This window comes from Erythrolamprus reginae, chromosome 5, assembly GCF_031021105.1.
Source record: "Erythrolamprus reginae isolate rEryReg1 chromosome 5, rEryReg1.hap1, whole genome shotgun sequence".
Classification (NCBI taxonomy): Eukaryota; Metazoa; Chordata; class Lepidosauria; order Squamata; family Dipsadidae; genus Erythrolamprus; species Erythrolamprus reginae.
Window position 1 is genome coordinate 56,584,107 of NC_091954.1, and position 15,125 is coordinate 56,599,231.

The 15,125-nt window shown below is 39.8% G+C and overlaps 1 protein-coding gene across 2 annotated transcripts in view; it reads left to right on the forward strand.

Moving 5' to 3' along the window:
* Positions 1 to 15,125, forward strand: part of CCDC186 (coiled-coil domain containing 186) — a 47,534-nt gene that overhangs the window by 17,670 nt on the left and 14,739 nt on the right. For both annotated transcript variants that reach the window (XR_011559191.1, XM_070752670.1), the window contains exons 3-10: positions 1,277 to 1,403; positions 1,999 to 2,127; positions 2,654 to 2,866; positions 5,983 to 6,102; positions 7,026 to 7,130; positions 9,278 to 9,376; positions 9,535 to 9,621; positions 11,743 to 11,885. Coding sequence is in view for 1 of the 2 variants with exons in the window: in XM_070752670.1 (XP_070608771.1) it covers positions 1,277 to 1,403; positions 1,999 to 2,127; positions 2,654 to 2,866; positions 5,983 to 6,102; positions 7,026 to 7,130; positions 9,278 to 9,376; positions 9,535 to 9,621; positions 11,743 to 11,885 (1,023 nt within the window). In the remaining variant the exon portion in view is untranslated. The remainder of the gene's footprint in view (positions 1 to 1,276; positions 1,404 to 1,998; positions 2,128 to 2,653; positions 2,867 to 5,982; positions 6,103 to 7,025; positions 7,131 to 9,277; positions 9,377 to 9,534; positions 9,622 to 11,742; positions 11,886 to 15,125) is intronic.

The window sequence follows — 15,125 nt, forward strand, 5'->3', positions numbered from 1 at the left end:
TAACAACAACAATAAAACAGTATATAACAAAATCCAATGCTAAAAACAGTTAAAAACCCATTACATAAAAAACAATCATACATACAGACATACCATGCATAAAATTGTAAAGGCCTAGGGGGAAGTGTATCTCAGTTCCCCCATGCCTGGCGGCAGAGGTGGGTTTTAAGCAGCTTACGAAAGGCAAGGAGGGTGGGGGCAATTCTAATCTCTGGGGGGAGTTGGTTCCAGAGGGCCGGGGGCTGCCACAGAGAAGGCTCTTCCTCTGGGTCCCGCCAAGCGACATTGTTTGGTTGACGGGACCCGGAGAAGACCCACTCTGTGGGACCTAATTGGTCACTGGGATTCGTGCAGCAGAAGGCGGTCCCTGAGGTAATCTGGTCCGGTGCCATAAAGGGCTTTATAGGTCATAACCAACACTTTGAATTGTGACCGGAAATTGATCGGCAACCAATGCAGACTGCGGAGTGTTGGTGTAACATGGGCATATTTGGGAAAGCCCATGATTGCTCTCGCAGCTGCATTCTGCACGATCTGAAGTTTCCGAACACTTTTCAAAGGTAGCCCCATGTAGAGAGTGTTACAGTAGTTGAGCCTCGAGGTGATGAGGGCATGAGTGACTGTGAGCAGTGACTCCCGGTCCAAATAGGGTCGCAACTGGTGCACCAGGCGAACCTGGATGAACGCCCCCCTCGGCACAGCTGAAAGATGTTTCTCTAATGTGAGCTGTGGATCGAGGAGGACGCCCAAGTTGCGGACCCTGTCTGAGGGGGTCAATGATTCTCCCCCCAGGGTAATGGACAGACAGATGGAATTGTCCTTGGGAGGCAAGACCCACAGCCACTCCGTCTTAACTGGGTTGAGTTTGAGTTTGTTGACACCCATCCAGGCCCCAACAGCCTCCAGGCACCGGCACATCACTTCCACTGCTTCACTGACTGGACATGTACAACATGTTACAATTAAATGGATACTCTGCAACTTCATTTAAAAAAAAAAAAGACTATTCATGCAAACAACCAGAATGTTTTTCCTTGAAGGTTACAGTTTGTTTCTGTGACTTCTGTTTTTAGATGCCAGGTCTTCTTTATCAGGCCTTTTATCAGGCCATTTCAACTTGCGGGAATGTAACTGTATTTTATTGCTTTGGGGGCAGGGCGTCACTGATCTTAAATAAATCTCTTGGTCTGTATTGTGGTTTTAAATAGGACAAGAAGGCTGTGTTCATAACTGTTTATACTGCTTCATAAATTATTTTAATTGTTTTAATGGATAGATTGATTAAAGAAAACAAGAAGCATCAGGAACTAATTTTGGACATTTGTTCAGAAAAGGACAACTTAAAGGATGAACTGAAGAAGAGAACGGAAACCGAAAAGCAACATCTCAATATAATTAGACAGGTAAGAGTTTTATGCTGGTCCAAGTTTCCCCAGGAACCATTGTGCATTTCTATTTATAATCCTAAATTGATCTTCAGAAAATTAGATTTCAGATTAGTCTTTCTGCAGTCTAAGACCAATAATTTTATTTTCTGATGGACTAAATTGATTTGTTTTTCAATTGCAGAGCAGGTTTTCAGAAAGGAAAGGAAGTGACAGTTCATCACTTCAAGCCTTGCTAGACCACATTTAAAATAATGTTTATATATTTTATTCCTTTTTATTCCCATATTGCATGTTAATGGTTCTTTATTTTCCAATGGATGGTTATAAAAATTTTGAACCCGTTCCAGCCTAGATCCTACATAGATATTCAATCTTTAAATTATTAAAAAAATAATTTATTGCTTAATAAGTTATCGCTGCAGAATTTGTCAGATACAAATTGGTATATTGGGCTCCAGTTTTTAAATTCCTATGTTTAACTTTTTTGTAAGGTATATAAGTGCAGAAATTATGACTTCTAATAGGTCTGTTTTTAGGATCTTTCTTCAAGTTTTACAGATTTTGTAATTTGCATAGACCGATACATACTGCATTTGTTTTCCCTTTACAGCTAGAAGTAAGAATAGAAGACCTCCAGAAAGAAGCTAAAACAGTTAAAGATAAACTTGTGTCTCAGGATGCTGCTGCAAAAAATGCTATACAGCAATTGCACAAAGAGATGGCCTTTCGTACAGATCAGGTAATTAATCAGATGACAATTTCCTAGCTTAGAATGTAAGCTATTTTGTCCTGTCACATGTTTATGTAGTCTGTTCCAGAGTTCCCCAATCTTTCTAGGTTGCCAGGGGAGGCGGGGGGGGGGCGGAGAAACAGGCGCCTTTTGGCACATGTGTACAAACGAATGGGGCTGGGAGCGCGTGCATCATAAATGGGGCCGTGAGTATGCCTGCAACACAAACTGGGCCATATGCATGCAGGTGACCCTAGTGCAAGTGAAGTGTACATGTGCATGCATTGGCCAATCACATGGCTCAGTGGCCAAAAGGCCACAGTCCTGTAGTGAGCCGCAGCCCACCGGTTGGGAACCCCCAGTATATTCTGACTTCGCTGGGAACCAAGTTAATAGAAACAAGCGCATCTCAATTTTCTGCAGGAAACTATGTATTTTTTTTTTCAATTGATTTTTTTTTTAACTTTTCCTGGAGGTGAAAACAATATTTGCTCTCATGTCTAAAAGTAAACTTGTAATGGTTTGGTATTCTAAGGCAAACAAGAAATGTGAAGAAGCCCGTCAAGAAAAAGAAGCTATGGTCATGAAGTATGTTAGAGGAGAAAAGGAGTCCTTGGACCTGAGAAAGGAAAAAGAGATGCTTGAAAGAAAACTGAGGGATGCAAACAAAGATATTGAAAAGCATACTAACAAAATCAAGCAGCTTTCCCAGGAAAAAGCAAGGTTGCACCAACTATTTGAAAGCAAGGTATGCTATTTGCATTGACGTTCTCTTGGCAGTCACCTTGAATACCAAAGAAAATAGGCAAAAATGATGTTTAGTTGTTTCTTCTTTATGATGTGCAGAAAGGAGTTACAATAAAATGAACCAGAGGAGAAATGTTTCAGTATATATATTTTATCTATATATGTGATTATTCTTTTGGGGACACTTAAAGAAAACAATTACAGTAATACCTCGTCTTACAAACCTAATTGGTTCCCGGGGGAGGTTCATAAGGCAAAAAGTTCGTAAGACGAAACATTGTTTCCCATAGGAAACAATGTAAAATGAATTAATGCGTGCAACGAAAAAAACAACGCAAAAAGATGCCGCCGCCCGGCTGTTTCAATTGAAACAGCCGGGCGCTTCTCAGAGTTCTCCCAATGCCGAACCCAGAAGTTCGACAAAAGTTCGGGTTCGGGTGGCCGCCGAGAAGCCCCACCGCCCAGCTGTCACCTTTTGAAACAGCCGGGGGGGCATCTCGGCGGCCTCCCAAACGCCGAACCCGGAAGTTCAGGTTTGGCATTCGGGTTCAGGAGGACGCTGAGAAGCCCCACGGCTGTTTCAAAAAGCGACCGCCGGGCAGCGGGGCTTCTCAACGGCCTCCTGAACCCGAACTTTTGCTGAACGTCCGGGTTCGGCGTTCGGGAGGCCGCCGAGAAGCCCCGACGCCCGGCTGTCATCTTTTGAAACAGCCGGGGGGCTTCTCAGCGGCCTCCCGAACGCCGAACCTGGAAGTTCGGGTTTGGCGTTCGGGTTCAGGAGGACGCTGAGAAGCCCCCCGGCTGTTTCAAAAAGCGACAGCCGGGCAGCAGGGCTTCTCGGCGGCGGCGGCGGGTTCATAAGTCGGAAAACGTTCGTAAGAAGAGGCAAAAAATTTCCGGACCCCGGGTTCGTATCTCGGGTTGTTCATATGGCGAGGGGTTCGTATCATGAGGTACCACTGTACTATGAATTGATATGGTCCACCACAGAACTACTGATTACCCAGAATTCAAGCCATGGGAATATTTTTAAAGAAAGCTATGGGATTTAGCTATCCACTACTTGAGCCTTCCTAAACTTGTACTGTTCTGGTTTTATATCTGTTGTTTACCTATCCAACTGCCTAGAGTACTTATCCACCTATATACTTATCTGTGTATTTGCTATAGAATATTTAGACAAATTCCTTGTGTGTCCAATCACACTTGGCCAATAAAATTCTATTCTATTCTATTACTTACCTACCTTCCTTCCTCCCTATTTGTCATTAAAAAAACATCTCAGGAGAAGAGCAGAGTTCATTACAGCAAGCTGCTATCCAGAGTATAAAAATACAGTATATACAGTATGTTTTCATAGATTTTCACGGGCTTGCCAGGAATCTCTGAAACTTACATGGGAAGAAACCCAAATATTCCAAGACCATCATACACACATACATACATGCATACATATGTGTCACGTGTTTTTGCTGAATTTGAAAATTAAGGGAGACTAGGATAGATCTATTTCATCCTTGTTCTGACCTCATCAGCTAGCCATACCCTCTCACTGGGACTTGAACTTGCAGCCTTTGCCTTGTAAGGCAGAGAATTAACCTCTAGGCTACAGTATGCAATCCCTTCAGCTCTGTACCAGGGAAAGGTTACATGTTTTTTTGTGTCGAATCACCCTGGTATACACACACACATATACATACATATATACATACATACATACAGTTCTCAAAAAAATAAAGAGAACACTCAAATAATACATGCTAGATCTGAATGAATGAAATATTCTCATTGAATACTTTGTTCTGTATAAAGTTGAATTTGCACAACAGCGTGTGAAATTGACTGTCAATCAGTGTTGCTTCCTAGGTGGACAGTTTGATTTCACAGAAGTTTGATTTACTTGGAGTTATATTGTGTTGTTTAAGTGTTCCCTTTATTTTTATGAGCAGTATGTATATATGTATGTGTGTACAGTATATGTATATGGGTGTGGTGGGTGTGTACACACACACACACACACAATATTCAAGCATATTTATAACCATGATATTATATTGCTTACTTTGATTTATACAAATAAATAATATTTTCAAATTGTGTATTTCTATCGGTGTTACTTTCATGAGTGTTTTAATTTTTTCTTAATTTATGGAAAAAGGAACTAAGTCTAGCTGCCTATAAAATACTGCTGGCAATAACAATAATGTTGTTTATATGTCACGTCTATTATAAGATAGTTTTCTTAATCCTCTAATTTTATTCAGGCAACTAGTATTTTTCATAATTTGAACTATTTCACAATAAAACAAAGAAATAAGGAATGCTATGATATTGTAAAACGATAAGTTGAAAAAAGAAGTTACTTCATACTTCCGTTGCCTGATCATTTTTCGGTATAGTGAAGAATGTGCTGCCCCCAAATGGTGAAATTTGAATTAGGTGCAGTCTAAATTATGTTTAAAGGCATATATATATGTGAGGTTAAAAATGTTTGTGCCTCATAACAAAGGAAAAGCCTAATTGGTCAGAAGGCTGATTTGAATAAGTAAAGACTCCCTTCTGCAATATTTTTTTCAATGTAAGATTTATTTTTCTTAAAATATGGGAAAAAAGGATTTACCCACAGGAAGAAAAGAAAAATAACAAATGCTTTAATAAATTCAGATGTGATACCATATTTAGCTTTGACATTAGCATTACTGACATTAGTTACTGAAAGAGGTGGCAAAAATGATCAAGCAAACACTAAATGGCCATCTGCAGAAATGCTTTAATTCAGGTGTCCCCAACAGCATGCCAGCAACAGGTCCACACAAACAAGTAAAGCCCCACGAAGCATGCAAAACCAAGCCCCCTCCAGTCCATGGAAAAACCTTTCTCCGTGGAACCGGTACCTGGTTCCCAAAAGGTTTAATTGACATTTATATGGTAAGTTAAACATCCACTAGATGCACGCAAGTAGATTTCTTAAAAGTCAAGAAAATCCAATTATTTTATGTTCCACTTTGGTTAAACCATGATAATTATGTTTATTGTTTGCAGATGGTAAATTAAACTTTTTATTAGTCCATGTAGGCTCAGTTTAACATCAGTATTCTAAAATTATCCCTTATAAAGGAAAATGAAACCACCAGACTGTCACGAGATATTGAAAAATTAAAAGAAGAAGTTAATTCTAATGTGATCAAAGTAAAATGGGCTCAAAACAAATTAAAGGCTGAAGTGGATTTACACAAGGTCAGTATGTTTCATTTTATAAAAGACCTACTAGGATAGTGATGGTGAACCTATTTTTCCTCGGGTGCCAAAAGAACTTGCGCGCACATTATCGCACATGCATGAGTGCTCACACCCCTAATTCAATGCTAGGGTTGGCAAAAACAGCTTCCCTGCCCTCTGGAAGCCGGAAATGTTTTCCAAGTTCTGATGGGCCCAGTAGGCTTGTGTTTCACCTTTCCCAGTCTCCAAAGGCTTTCCTGGAGCCGGGGCAGGGTAAAAACACCCTCCCCCATCCCCCTAGAGGTTCTCTGGAAGCCAAACATGGCCCTCCCAGAGCCTCTGTGCGAACCAAAAATCAGCTGGCACCTTGGAGCTGAGTTAGGGTAATGGCTAATTCTACACATGCACTTTGGAGTTATGTTTAGGGCAACGGCTTGTGTGCCAGCAGTTATGGCTCTGCATGCCACCTGTAGAACCTGTGCAATAGATTCACCATCACTGTACCAGGGTTTAAAGATCATTTGTTTATCTAGAAATTTTTTGTCTAGTTCCTTTATTTAATTTTTAAGTTTGTGTGTTAACTGAATGAATACACAACTTTTGGGGGGATCTTGTCCCTTCAAAATAAGATAGAGATAGTTGGAAATAAGATAATTTAACTACTTTGATCATGTTACCTTCAATGCATTTATTTTAATTTTTTATCAATGTCACTTTAAACATTCTGGATGAAAAGATTTACAAAATGTACAAAAGAGAACTACAATGAAAATAAAAAAATTTCTACATGTATGGCTTTGATTGAACCACAGTTGGGAGCTTCTCATTGGGCCCTCTGCTCCACCATGAATTGAAATAGAATGCTATCATTTCTGTGCAGATTTTAATTTGTCAATGTTTTAATTTAAATTACTGTTAATAATTGTTAAATCATTTTCTAGGAAACCAAAGATCGCCTTAAGGAGGCAACAGCAAAGTTAACTCAAGCCAAGGAGGAAACTGACCAGATACGAAAGAATTGCCAAGAAATAATAAAAACATATCAGGTATGATCTAATTTCACTTTCTTATAAATCTTCTCTTGCGATGTAAAAGAGTAATCATTTTGTCTGAAACTGAAGGTGCTAAACTATAATACACATATCATAGTTTATATGTAATGATGCAAAAGATCATGGTAATTTAATCTAATATAGATTTGAACCCTGTGCCAAATAGTTATAACAGTGCCATGTGCCATCATTAGTTCTTCTTTCTCAATATCAATTTTTTTTCTTAAAATAGGCAATTTTATGTCACACCTAAGAGAAGGCTAGTTTCTGTAGTTACTCAGTTGTAGACAGTATTGCATTCTTTAAAAAACCTTCATTCTTTTCAGTATTAGTAGATTTAATATTATTCAGTATTAATAATATTCAAGCAGATCTTGAGAGGAGCTAAATATAATTTGCAGGAAAGCCATGCTAACTTATTTTCAGGAGGGCAGTTATCATCCATCACACAGAGAATAAACACATGTTCTTGATTTAACATCTGATGTTGTTTCTAAACTTGCTCACAATGTTGAGTGCTCAAATCAGCTATATCTTTAATAGATCAAGATATTGTTGGCTAGTCTAGAGAAAAGAAGAACTAGGGGTGACATGATAGCAATATTTCAATATTTGACAGTTTGTTTCAAAGAAGAGGAGGTCAAATTATTCTCCAAAGCACCTGAAGGCACAGCAAGAAACAATAGTTAGAAACTAATCAAGGAATGAGGCAGCCTAGAATTAAGGAAAAACTTCTTATCGGTGAGAATAATTAACCAGTTTTCCTGCAGAAATCGTGGGCAGTTCATCACTGGAGGTTTTTAAGAGACTGGACAGATACTTGTCTGAAATGATATAGGGTAGTGATGACAAACCTTTTTTGGTTCATGTGCCCAAAGACGGAAGCCTGAGGAGAGGGTGTCATATGCATGCGTGTCCACACCCATAATTCCATTTAATTCCACCCCCACCCCCTTGGACGTTTGACCCCCCCCTCCCGGCACACAATGGCACACCCTTTTTTTGCTCTCCCCAGGCTTCAGAGCCTTTATAGGAGCCCATGGATAGCAAAAAGGACCTCCCGCCCCCAGAAACATTCCATTTGCTGACTTCTAGTTGGATCAGAAGGCCCATTTTTTCGCTTGCTCCAGGCTTCAGAACCTTTTTATAAGCTTGAGGAGAGCGAAAACAGCCCCCCTCCCCCCGAAGCTCTCCAGAGGCCAGAAATGCCCCGTTTCAAGTTGGGAAATGTGCCATTTCTGGCCTCTGGAGGGCCCAAGGGGGTTGGGAAAGTTTTCACCCTCCCCAAGCTCCTAAAAAGACTCTGGAGCATGGGGAGAACAAAAAACAGGCCTTCCCCATCCTTTCCAGAGGCTGGAAACAGACTATTTCCCCACTCCCGGTGGGCCCAGAAGGACTGAAAATCAGCTGGCTAGTGCACACATGCTCATTGGACCTGAACTTATGTGCCCACCGATATGGCTCTGCATGCCACTTGTGACCTAGGATCTCCTGTTTGAGCAGGAGGCTGGCCTTGAAAACCTCCGAGATCCCTTTCAGATTCTGTTCTGTCTGTTCTGTTCTACTATGATAAATTTGCATTTATTTCTCCCACATTCAGTGCAACGTGCAAAAGGAATTTAGTCATTCCACAAAGTCCCACATGTTTAGAATATGAGGGAGTGTGTCAGTTTCACAACAGAAAGTTACAAAGAGACTTCATAACTTTAATAATAATTAATTCATAATTTATTAGATTTGTATGCCGCCCCTCTCCGCAGACTCGGGGTGGTTCACAATATAACAATGTAACAAATCTAATATTTTAAAAATAACTAAAATACCCATCATTAAAACCATACAACACAAGCATACCATACATAAAACTATATAAGCCTATTGCTTATTTCTTGCTGGTATGGAACTACAGTATTTGTTTTCAAAGCTGAATTACTAAAAAAACAACTTTTAGGTTGACTGTAAATGAAAGAGAGAGAAATAAATTGTGCAATGAATATGTCTTATCTTAATGTACAAATTACATCATCATCATCAAAACAGTTGTGATAATATTTATATAGACATAGTGTTCTGGAGAAGGCATTTAAATCTGCTTCCTAAACTCCTGTGTTTTTTCAACTTTTCAACTGTAATGCTGTAAGGAATCTGAAGAAATTAAATCCAATGAATTGGACTTAAAACTTCGACTTACCAAAGGAGAACTAGAAAAACAATTGCAAGAGAAATCGGATCATCTAGAGGTAAAATATTTTACTTGCATTGGTTTTTGCTTTTTTGTAAAAAATGAAATATTGCTGCTAGACTATGCAAAAAGATCTGATAAAAATCACATCTAACAGGAAGTCATTTCTCCAAATTAAATAGACATATGTCTTAGTGATTTTTTTTTCTTCCAAAGGTCCATCATGCCAAGATCAAAGAACTTGAAGATGTGAAAAGAACATTTAAGGAAGGTATGGATGAATTGCGAACATTAAGGACAAAGGTAAGAAAATGGAATTTAGCTGTAAGGAGAATGATGATGTCAATGATTTTTTAACATGTGGTTGTACATGTAGCTTATTTAGTTTTTGGAAGTATACTGCTATGCATCTCAGCATTGTGACTCTGTATTATACTCACAAAATGGTAGATGGTAGGTAGATAGGTAAGTTGGTAGGTAGGTAGGTAGGTAGATAGGTAGATAGATAGATAGATAGATAGATAGATAGATAGATAGATAGATAGATAGATAATCATGAAAAGTAACACTTCAGTGTAGCCAAGGTTTTTAGTTCCCTAAATTGCACATGAATTATAGGAGACAAGCCCATCCACAGTCAGAGCATCAGGTTCCAGGAAGCTGTTAGAATAAAAAGGCTCAAACACACTTGTCCTGCACACAAAATCCTTAAATTCATCAACTCCTGGCATTTATCAACATCATTACATGAAGGACAACTTTGTCAGCAGCAACTTCCCAGTGTTCCCTTTACCCATTTAGCATGTAACGCACCCCACCCCACAACTTCACTCACTCCTGATGTTCCGTGCCTCAAGCCACGATCACACAGTTGCTCATTGTGGCAGTTTAATTTGGTGTCTCTAGTCTTTGTAGGGTGATTCTTGGTTTGCGAACATCAGGATGTTTCTCCAACAGCGCAACATTCCCTCTGCCTGAATTGCAGTTCCAAAGGATGGGGCTGACACAAAGATAGAAAGACTCCAGGGTCAAGAGCCCTGAAACTACTGGGGAAGAACCTTGACAGCAAAAACCCTTGATAGTATCAATTAGATAACTCAAGACAGAGATGTACTGCTAAGTGTGCTCAGTGAATTAATGTTACTTAACTGTGTGCCAAGAAATTACCTAACTCAGCATCACCATTTGGATATTAAATAAAAATTAGGAGAGTAGAAATTGAAAGGCAACCCACAATGGAAAGGTCTAATGCAGAGGTACTTGTTGAATAGTTAATCCTTTAAGTGGGCTTGCTTCTGAAAATTAGGACTTGAAAGCATATACCATATTTTTCGGTGTATAAGACGCACCAATTTATGAGACGCACCTAGATTTTAGAGGAAAACAAGGAAAAAAGCATTCTGAACCAAATGGTGTAGTATTACATTGTTTAATAAAATTCCAGTGTAGCAGAATACTTTTTACAGCCATGTATACTTTTAAAAACCAGGTATACTTTTAAAAACCATGTATACCTTTTACAAACTTCAAACTTGACAGCTTCGACACTTGTGGACTTCAATTGCCAGAATTCCTCCACCAGCCTTAAACTTGCCAGGTTTGAAGGCCCTTGCACTCCTAACCTCTAAATCAGGTGTCTTCAAACTTGACAGCTTTAAGACTTGTGGACTTCAATTCCCAGAATTCCTCCACCAGTCATGCTAGCTCAGAAATGGGAGTTGAAGTCCACAAGCCTTAAACCTGCCAGGTTTGTTTGTTCATTTATTCATTTATTCATTCATTTTTTTCTCAGCAGCCCATCTATTGTTGATTGCTTAAGGACAAGTTGAGACTTACTTCACTGACCCATTTAGTTACTTTATAAAATAAAGTAATGGGTTTTCAATTTGGAGGCCTAAAACCACACTAAAAAAAACTCTTAACAAAGTATCATACATTTTTCCAAATATGAATTATTTCCTGTGTCGTCATAATGATCACATATCATTAATACAAGTCAATTCAGTTTTTTTATTTCTAGAATGGCCAGATCTCATATAGTAATCCATTTTTTTCTCTTGTAAAATCGAGGCGATTCAAAGCTGTTTGCTCAGTTTTAAATTAATTGTTATTTACTGTTATGTCTGTATTATGAGTAATAGTTAATTAAAATAAGGCATCTTATTGACAATTCACATTTGATTTCTTTTGACAAATGGATATTTATCAATGTAACTTATTTTGTGTTGCAAGTTTTCATGAAAGTGAACACTTTAAAAATAGCTCCCTTGGAAGAAAAAGCAGCAAATGAGAAAAAAGAAAAAGTAGGCTGAATATCATCTAGCATGCCTGTTCAACAAGATATTTTAATGTTCTGAAAAATGAATGAAACATATTATATAAAATGCTATTTATGCTGATGAATTGTCTTTGTTTCTGTATTAGGTCAAATGTCTAGAAGATGAACGGTTGAGAACAGAAGATGAGTTATCAAAATACAGAGAACTTATTAATCGACAGAAAGCTGAAATTCATAATTTGCTAGAGAAGGTGAAAACTGTAGATCAGCTGCAGGAGCAACATCAAAGGTACAAAGGTTAAATTTGTAATTCTTTGTTTTATTTTAAACAATAGAAATACAGTGATCCCTCTCCTGGCTTCTTGGCTGTTCCCTAATGGAGGAAGTGGGGGTGGGGGTCTCCCTGGTTTTTCCCATGTCGGACCTTCTCCCCTAACCCGAGCAGTATAAAAATGGAAGGTAGGCTGCTTTAAAGGCTTGCAACTGAGTTAGCCGGTCCCGGCGGGGGCGGAGGTGGCATGGGGCTAACTGCCATGTCCCTACCAAAGCAACACTTTGCTGTTGGGTACGGAGAATTCCCCAAGAGAGAGAGGCAAAGAGCCCGAGAGATGAGAGGTAAAAAGGGGGAGAAGTGAGGGACAATGTGTGGGGGAGAGAGAGAAAGAAAATCCTACTTTGCGGATTTTCGTTTATCACAGGTGGTCCTGGAACAGAACACCCGCAATAAACGAGGGATCACTGTACTTTTATATGTGGAACATTCAAATTGAAACATTCTGCTTGGTGCAACAAAACAACTTCCACATAATAAGCAGTGGTTTTTAAAAATAAAATTAATTTAATTCTGTAACATCACGAATACCAAGCAATATTTTATTGCTCTTGCATCTGATATTTCAAATTTCATGTTCAAAATGGTCTGATTCAACAATTTTCAAAATGCTTTCATGAGATTTGACACAATTTCTGTTTTGAATATGAAAGAATTGAACCCAAACTAGGGTAGTTCAAAGTCAGAAAGCTATTGTTTAATATTTTTAAAATTTCTTGCAATGAAATGTAGCTTTGTGTTTAAATTGTTGTAATGGTAAGTTCAAAAGGAAAAAAATGTTACAGATAGGCAATTTTAAATATAAACATATTTTATATTGTATACATCTTTAGTTGTTTAGGATTTAGAATAGAATAGAATAGAATTCTTTATTGGCCAAGTGTGATTGGACAAACAAGGAAATTGTCTTGGTGCATATGCTCTCAGTGTACATAAAAGAAAATATAGATTTGTCAAGAAACATGTGGTATAATGCTTAATGATTGTCATAGGGGTCAAATAAACAATGAAGAAACAATCAATATTAATAAAAATCCGTGATTTTTGTATTTATATAAACAATGGAAGTACTTTTATATGTAGAACATTCAAATTGAAACATTCTGCTTGGTGCACATATATTTATATGTGCTTTTATTCATTGCTATGAATTGTGACTAGTTCAGCTATTTGAAATATGATCTCATTTTTTTAAATAAGAATGTGTGTTTTTATAAGCTTAAAATGAATCATTCTTAAAAATGTTAAATCAGCTCTTTTCAGTAACATTTGCAAAGATAAGTTTTATTCTACTTTATTGTATGTGTCTTAATAAAATTGATTATTTACCATAACTTTTCTGCATATTTCCTAATATACCAAACAAAGGCAACTGTTATGTAATTGGAGAACCACCATATAGCTCACAGGTTTTATAAATGATAATTATCTGAAATGCTTCAGTGTCACTAATTTCCCTTTGGATTTGCAATGTGTAACATAAACATTTCTTGCCAATTAACACTGAAACGCATTTCCACAAAATATGTTGTTGGACTGATTGCAGTTTGAAACTGGTGTGTAACCTCCTAATATTAGAAGTGACTTCTATCAAATACGTTTTCCTTTAGCAGTTACAACTGTTTAATTTATGAATCACCTTATGTTCTAATTTTCTATAAATTAGAGATCAGAGCAGCAAAAAGGAACTACAGTGATCCCCCGGTTATTGCGTTCCCGACCATTGCGAAAAGGCTAATTTGCGATTTTTCAACCCGGAAGTCAAAACACCATCTGCGCATGCGCGCCCTTTTTTTTCTATGGCCACGCATGCGTAGATGGCGCCGGGCAGATCAGCTGCTGGGCGGCTTCCCTGGGTCTTCCCCCTCTTGCTGGCGGGAGGGCAAGAAGCCCCCCCCAGCACCCGCTCACCCACCGCTCGCCGCTCGCCCGCCCTTCGCCCGGCCACCCACCCTTCGCTCGCTGCTCGCCCGGCCACCCGGGTTCGTTTGGCTTGAGGGCTCAGTTGGGAAGGCACGCGGGTGTTTTAAAACGTCGCCGCCGACATGGGGGGCTTGCTAGCACCCCCCCAAACCCGGGTTGGGGGTTCGGGGGGGGTGCTAACAAACCCCCCATGTCGGCGGCGACGTTTTAAAACACCCGCGCGCCTTCCCAACTGAGCCCTCAAGCCAAGCGCAGAAGTTCGCCTTTGGCGCTTGGCTTGAGGGCTCAGTTGGGAAGGCGCGCGGGTGTTTTAAAACGTCGCCGCTGACATGGGGGGCTCGCTAGCACCCCCCCAAACCCGGGTTGGGGGTTCGGGGGGGTGCTAGCGAGCCCCCCATGTCGGCGGCGACGTTTTAAAACACCCGCGCGCCTTCCCAACTGAGCCCTCAAGCCAAGCGCAGAAGTTCGCCTTTGGCGCTTGGCTTGAGGGCTCAGTTGGGAAGGCCGCGGGTTTTAAAATAGCCGCGCCGCCCCAATCTTCGGCTCCTCGCTAGCGCTGCGGAAGTTAAAAACATGCGCAGATGGTGTTTTTACTTCCGCAGCGCTACTTCGCGAAAACCCGCTCGTTGCGGGGGGTCCTGGAACGGAACCCTCGCAATGATCGGGGGATCACTGTACTCTGAAAAGCTAAAGAATCAATTCTGAACAAATGAACCAGCAAACATGTGGAAAACTCTCAAAAACATAACCTGTTACATCAAACCTCCTTCCCAAGCTGAAGGAGATCAGCAATTGGCAGATGACCTGAATGTGTTCTACTGCAGGTTTGAAAAGAAACCTCAACCACTTACCTCCATCCCAGACACACCAACAACAGCTAAATCTTCTACAACTGAACCCATCCCATTGTGTTTACAACCCCTAGTGATCACAGAAAAGGAAGTGAAAGATCTATTTCTCAGACAGAAGCCTGGAAAAGCACCAGGCCCAGACAAGATAACTCCTTCTTGCTTAAAAGTCTGTGCTGACCAATTGGCCCCCATCTTCACCCAAATCTTCAACAAATCACTAGAGTTGTGATATGTTCCTTCCTGCTTCAAACGCTCGACTATCATCCCAGTGCCGAAGAAGCCCTCCATCAAGGAACTGAATGACTACAGACCAGTTGCTCTAACATCTGTAGTTATGAAAACCTTTGAAAGGCTAGTGATGTTTCACTTGAAAACCATCACGGATCCATTGTTAGACCCCCTGCAATTTGCATACTGAGCAAAT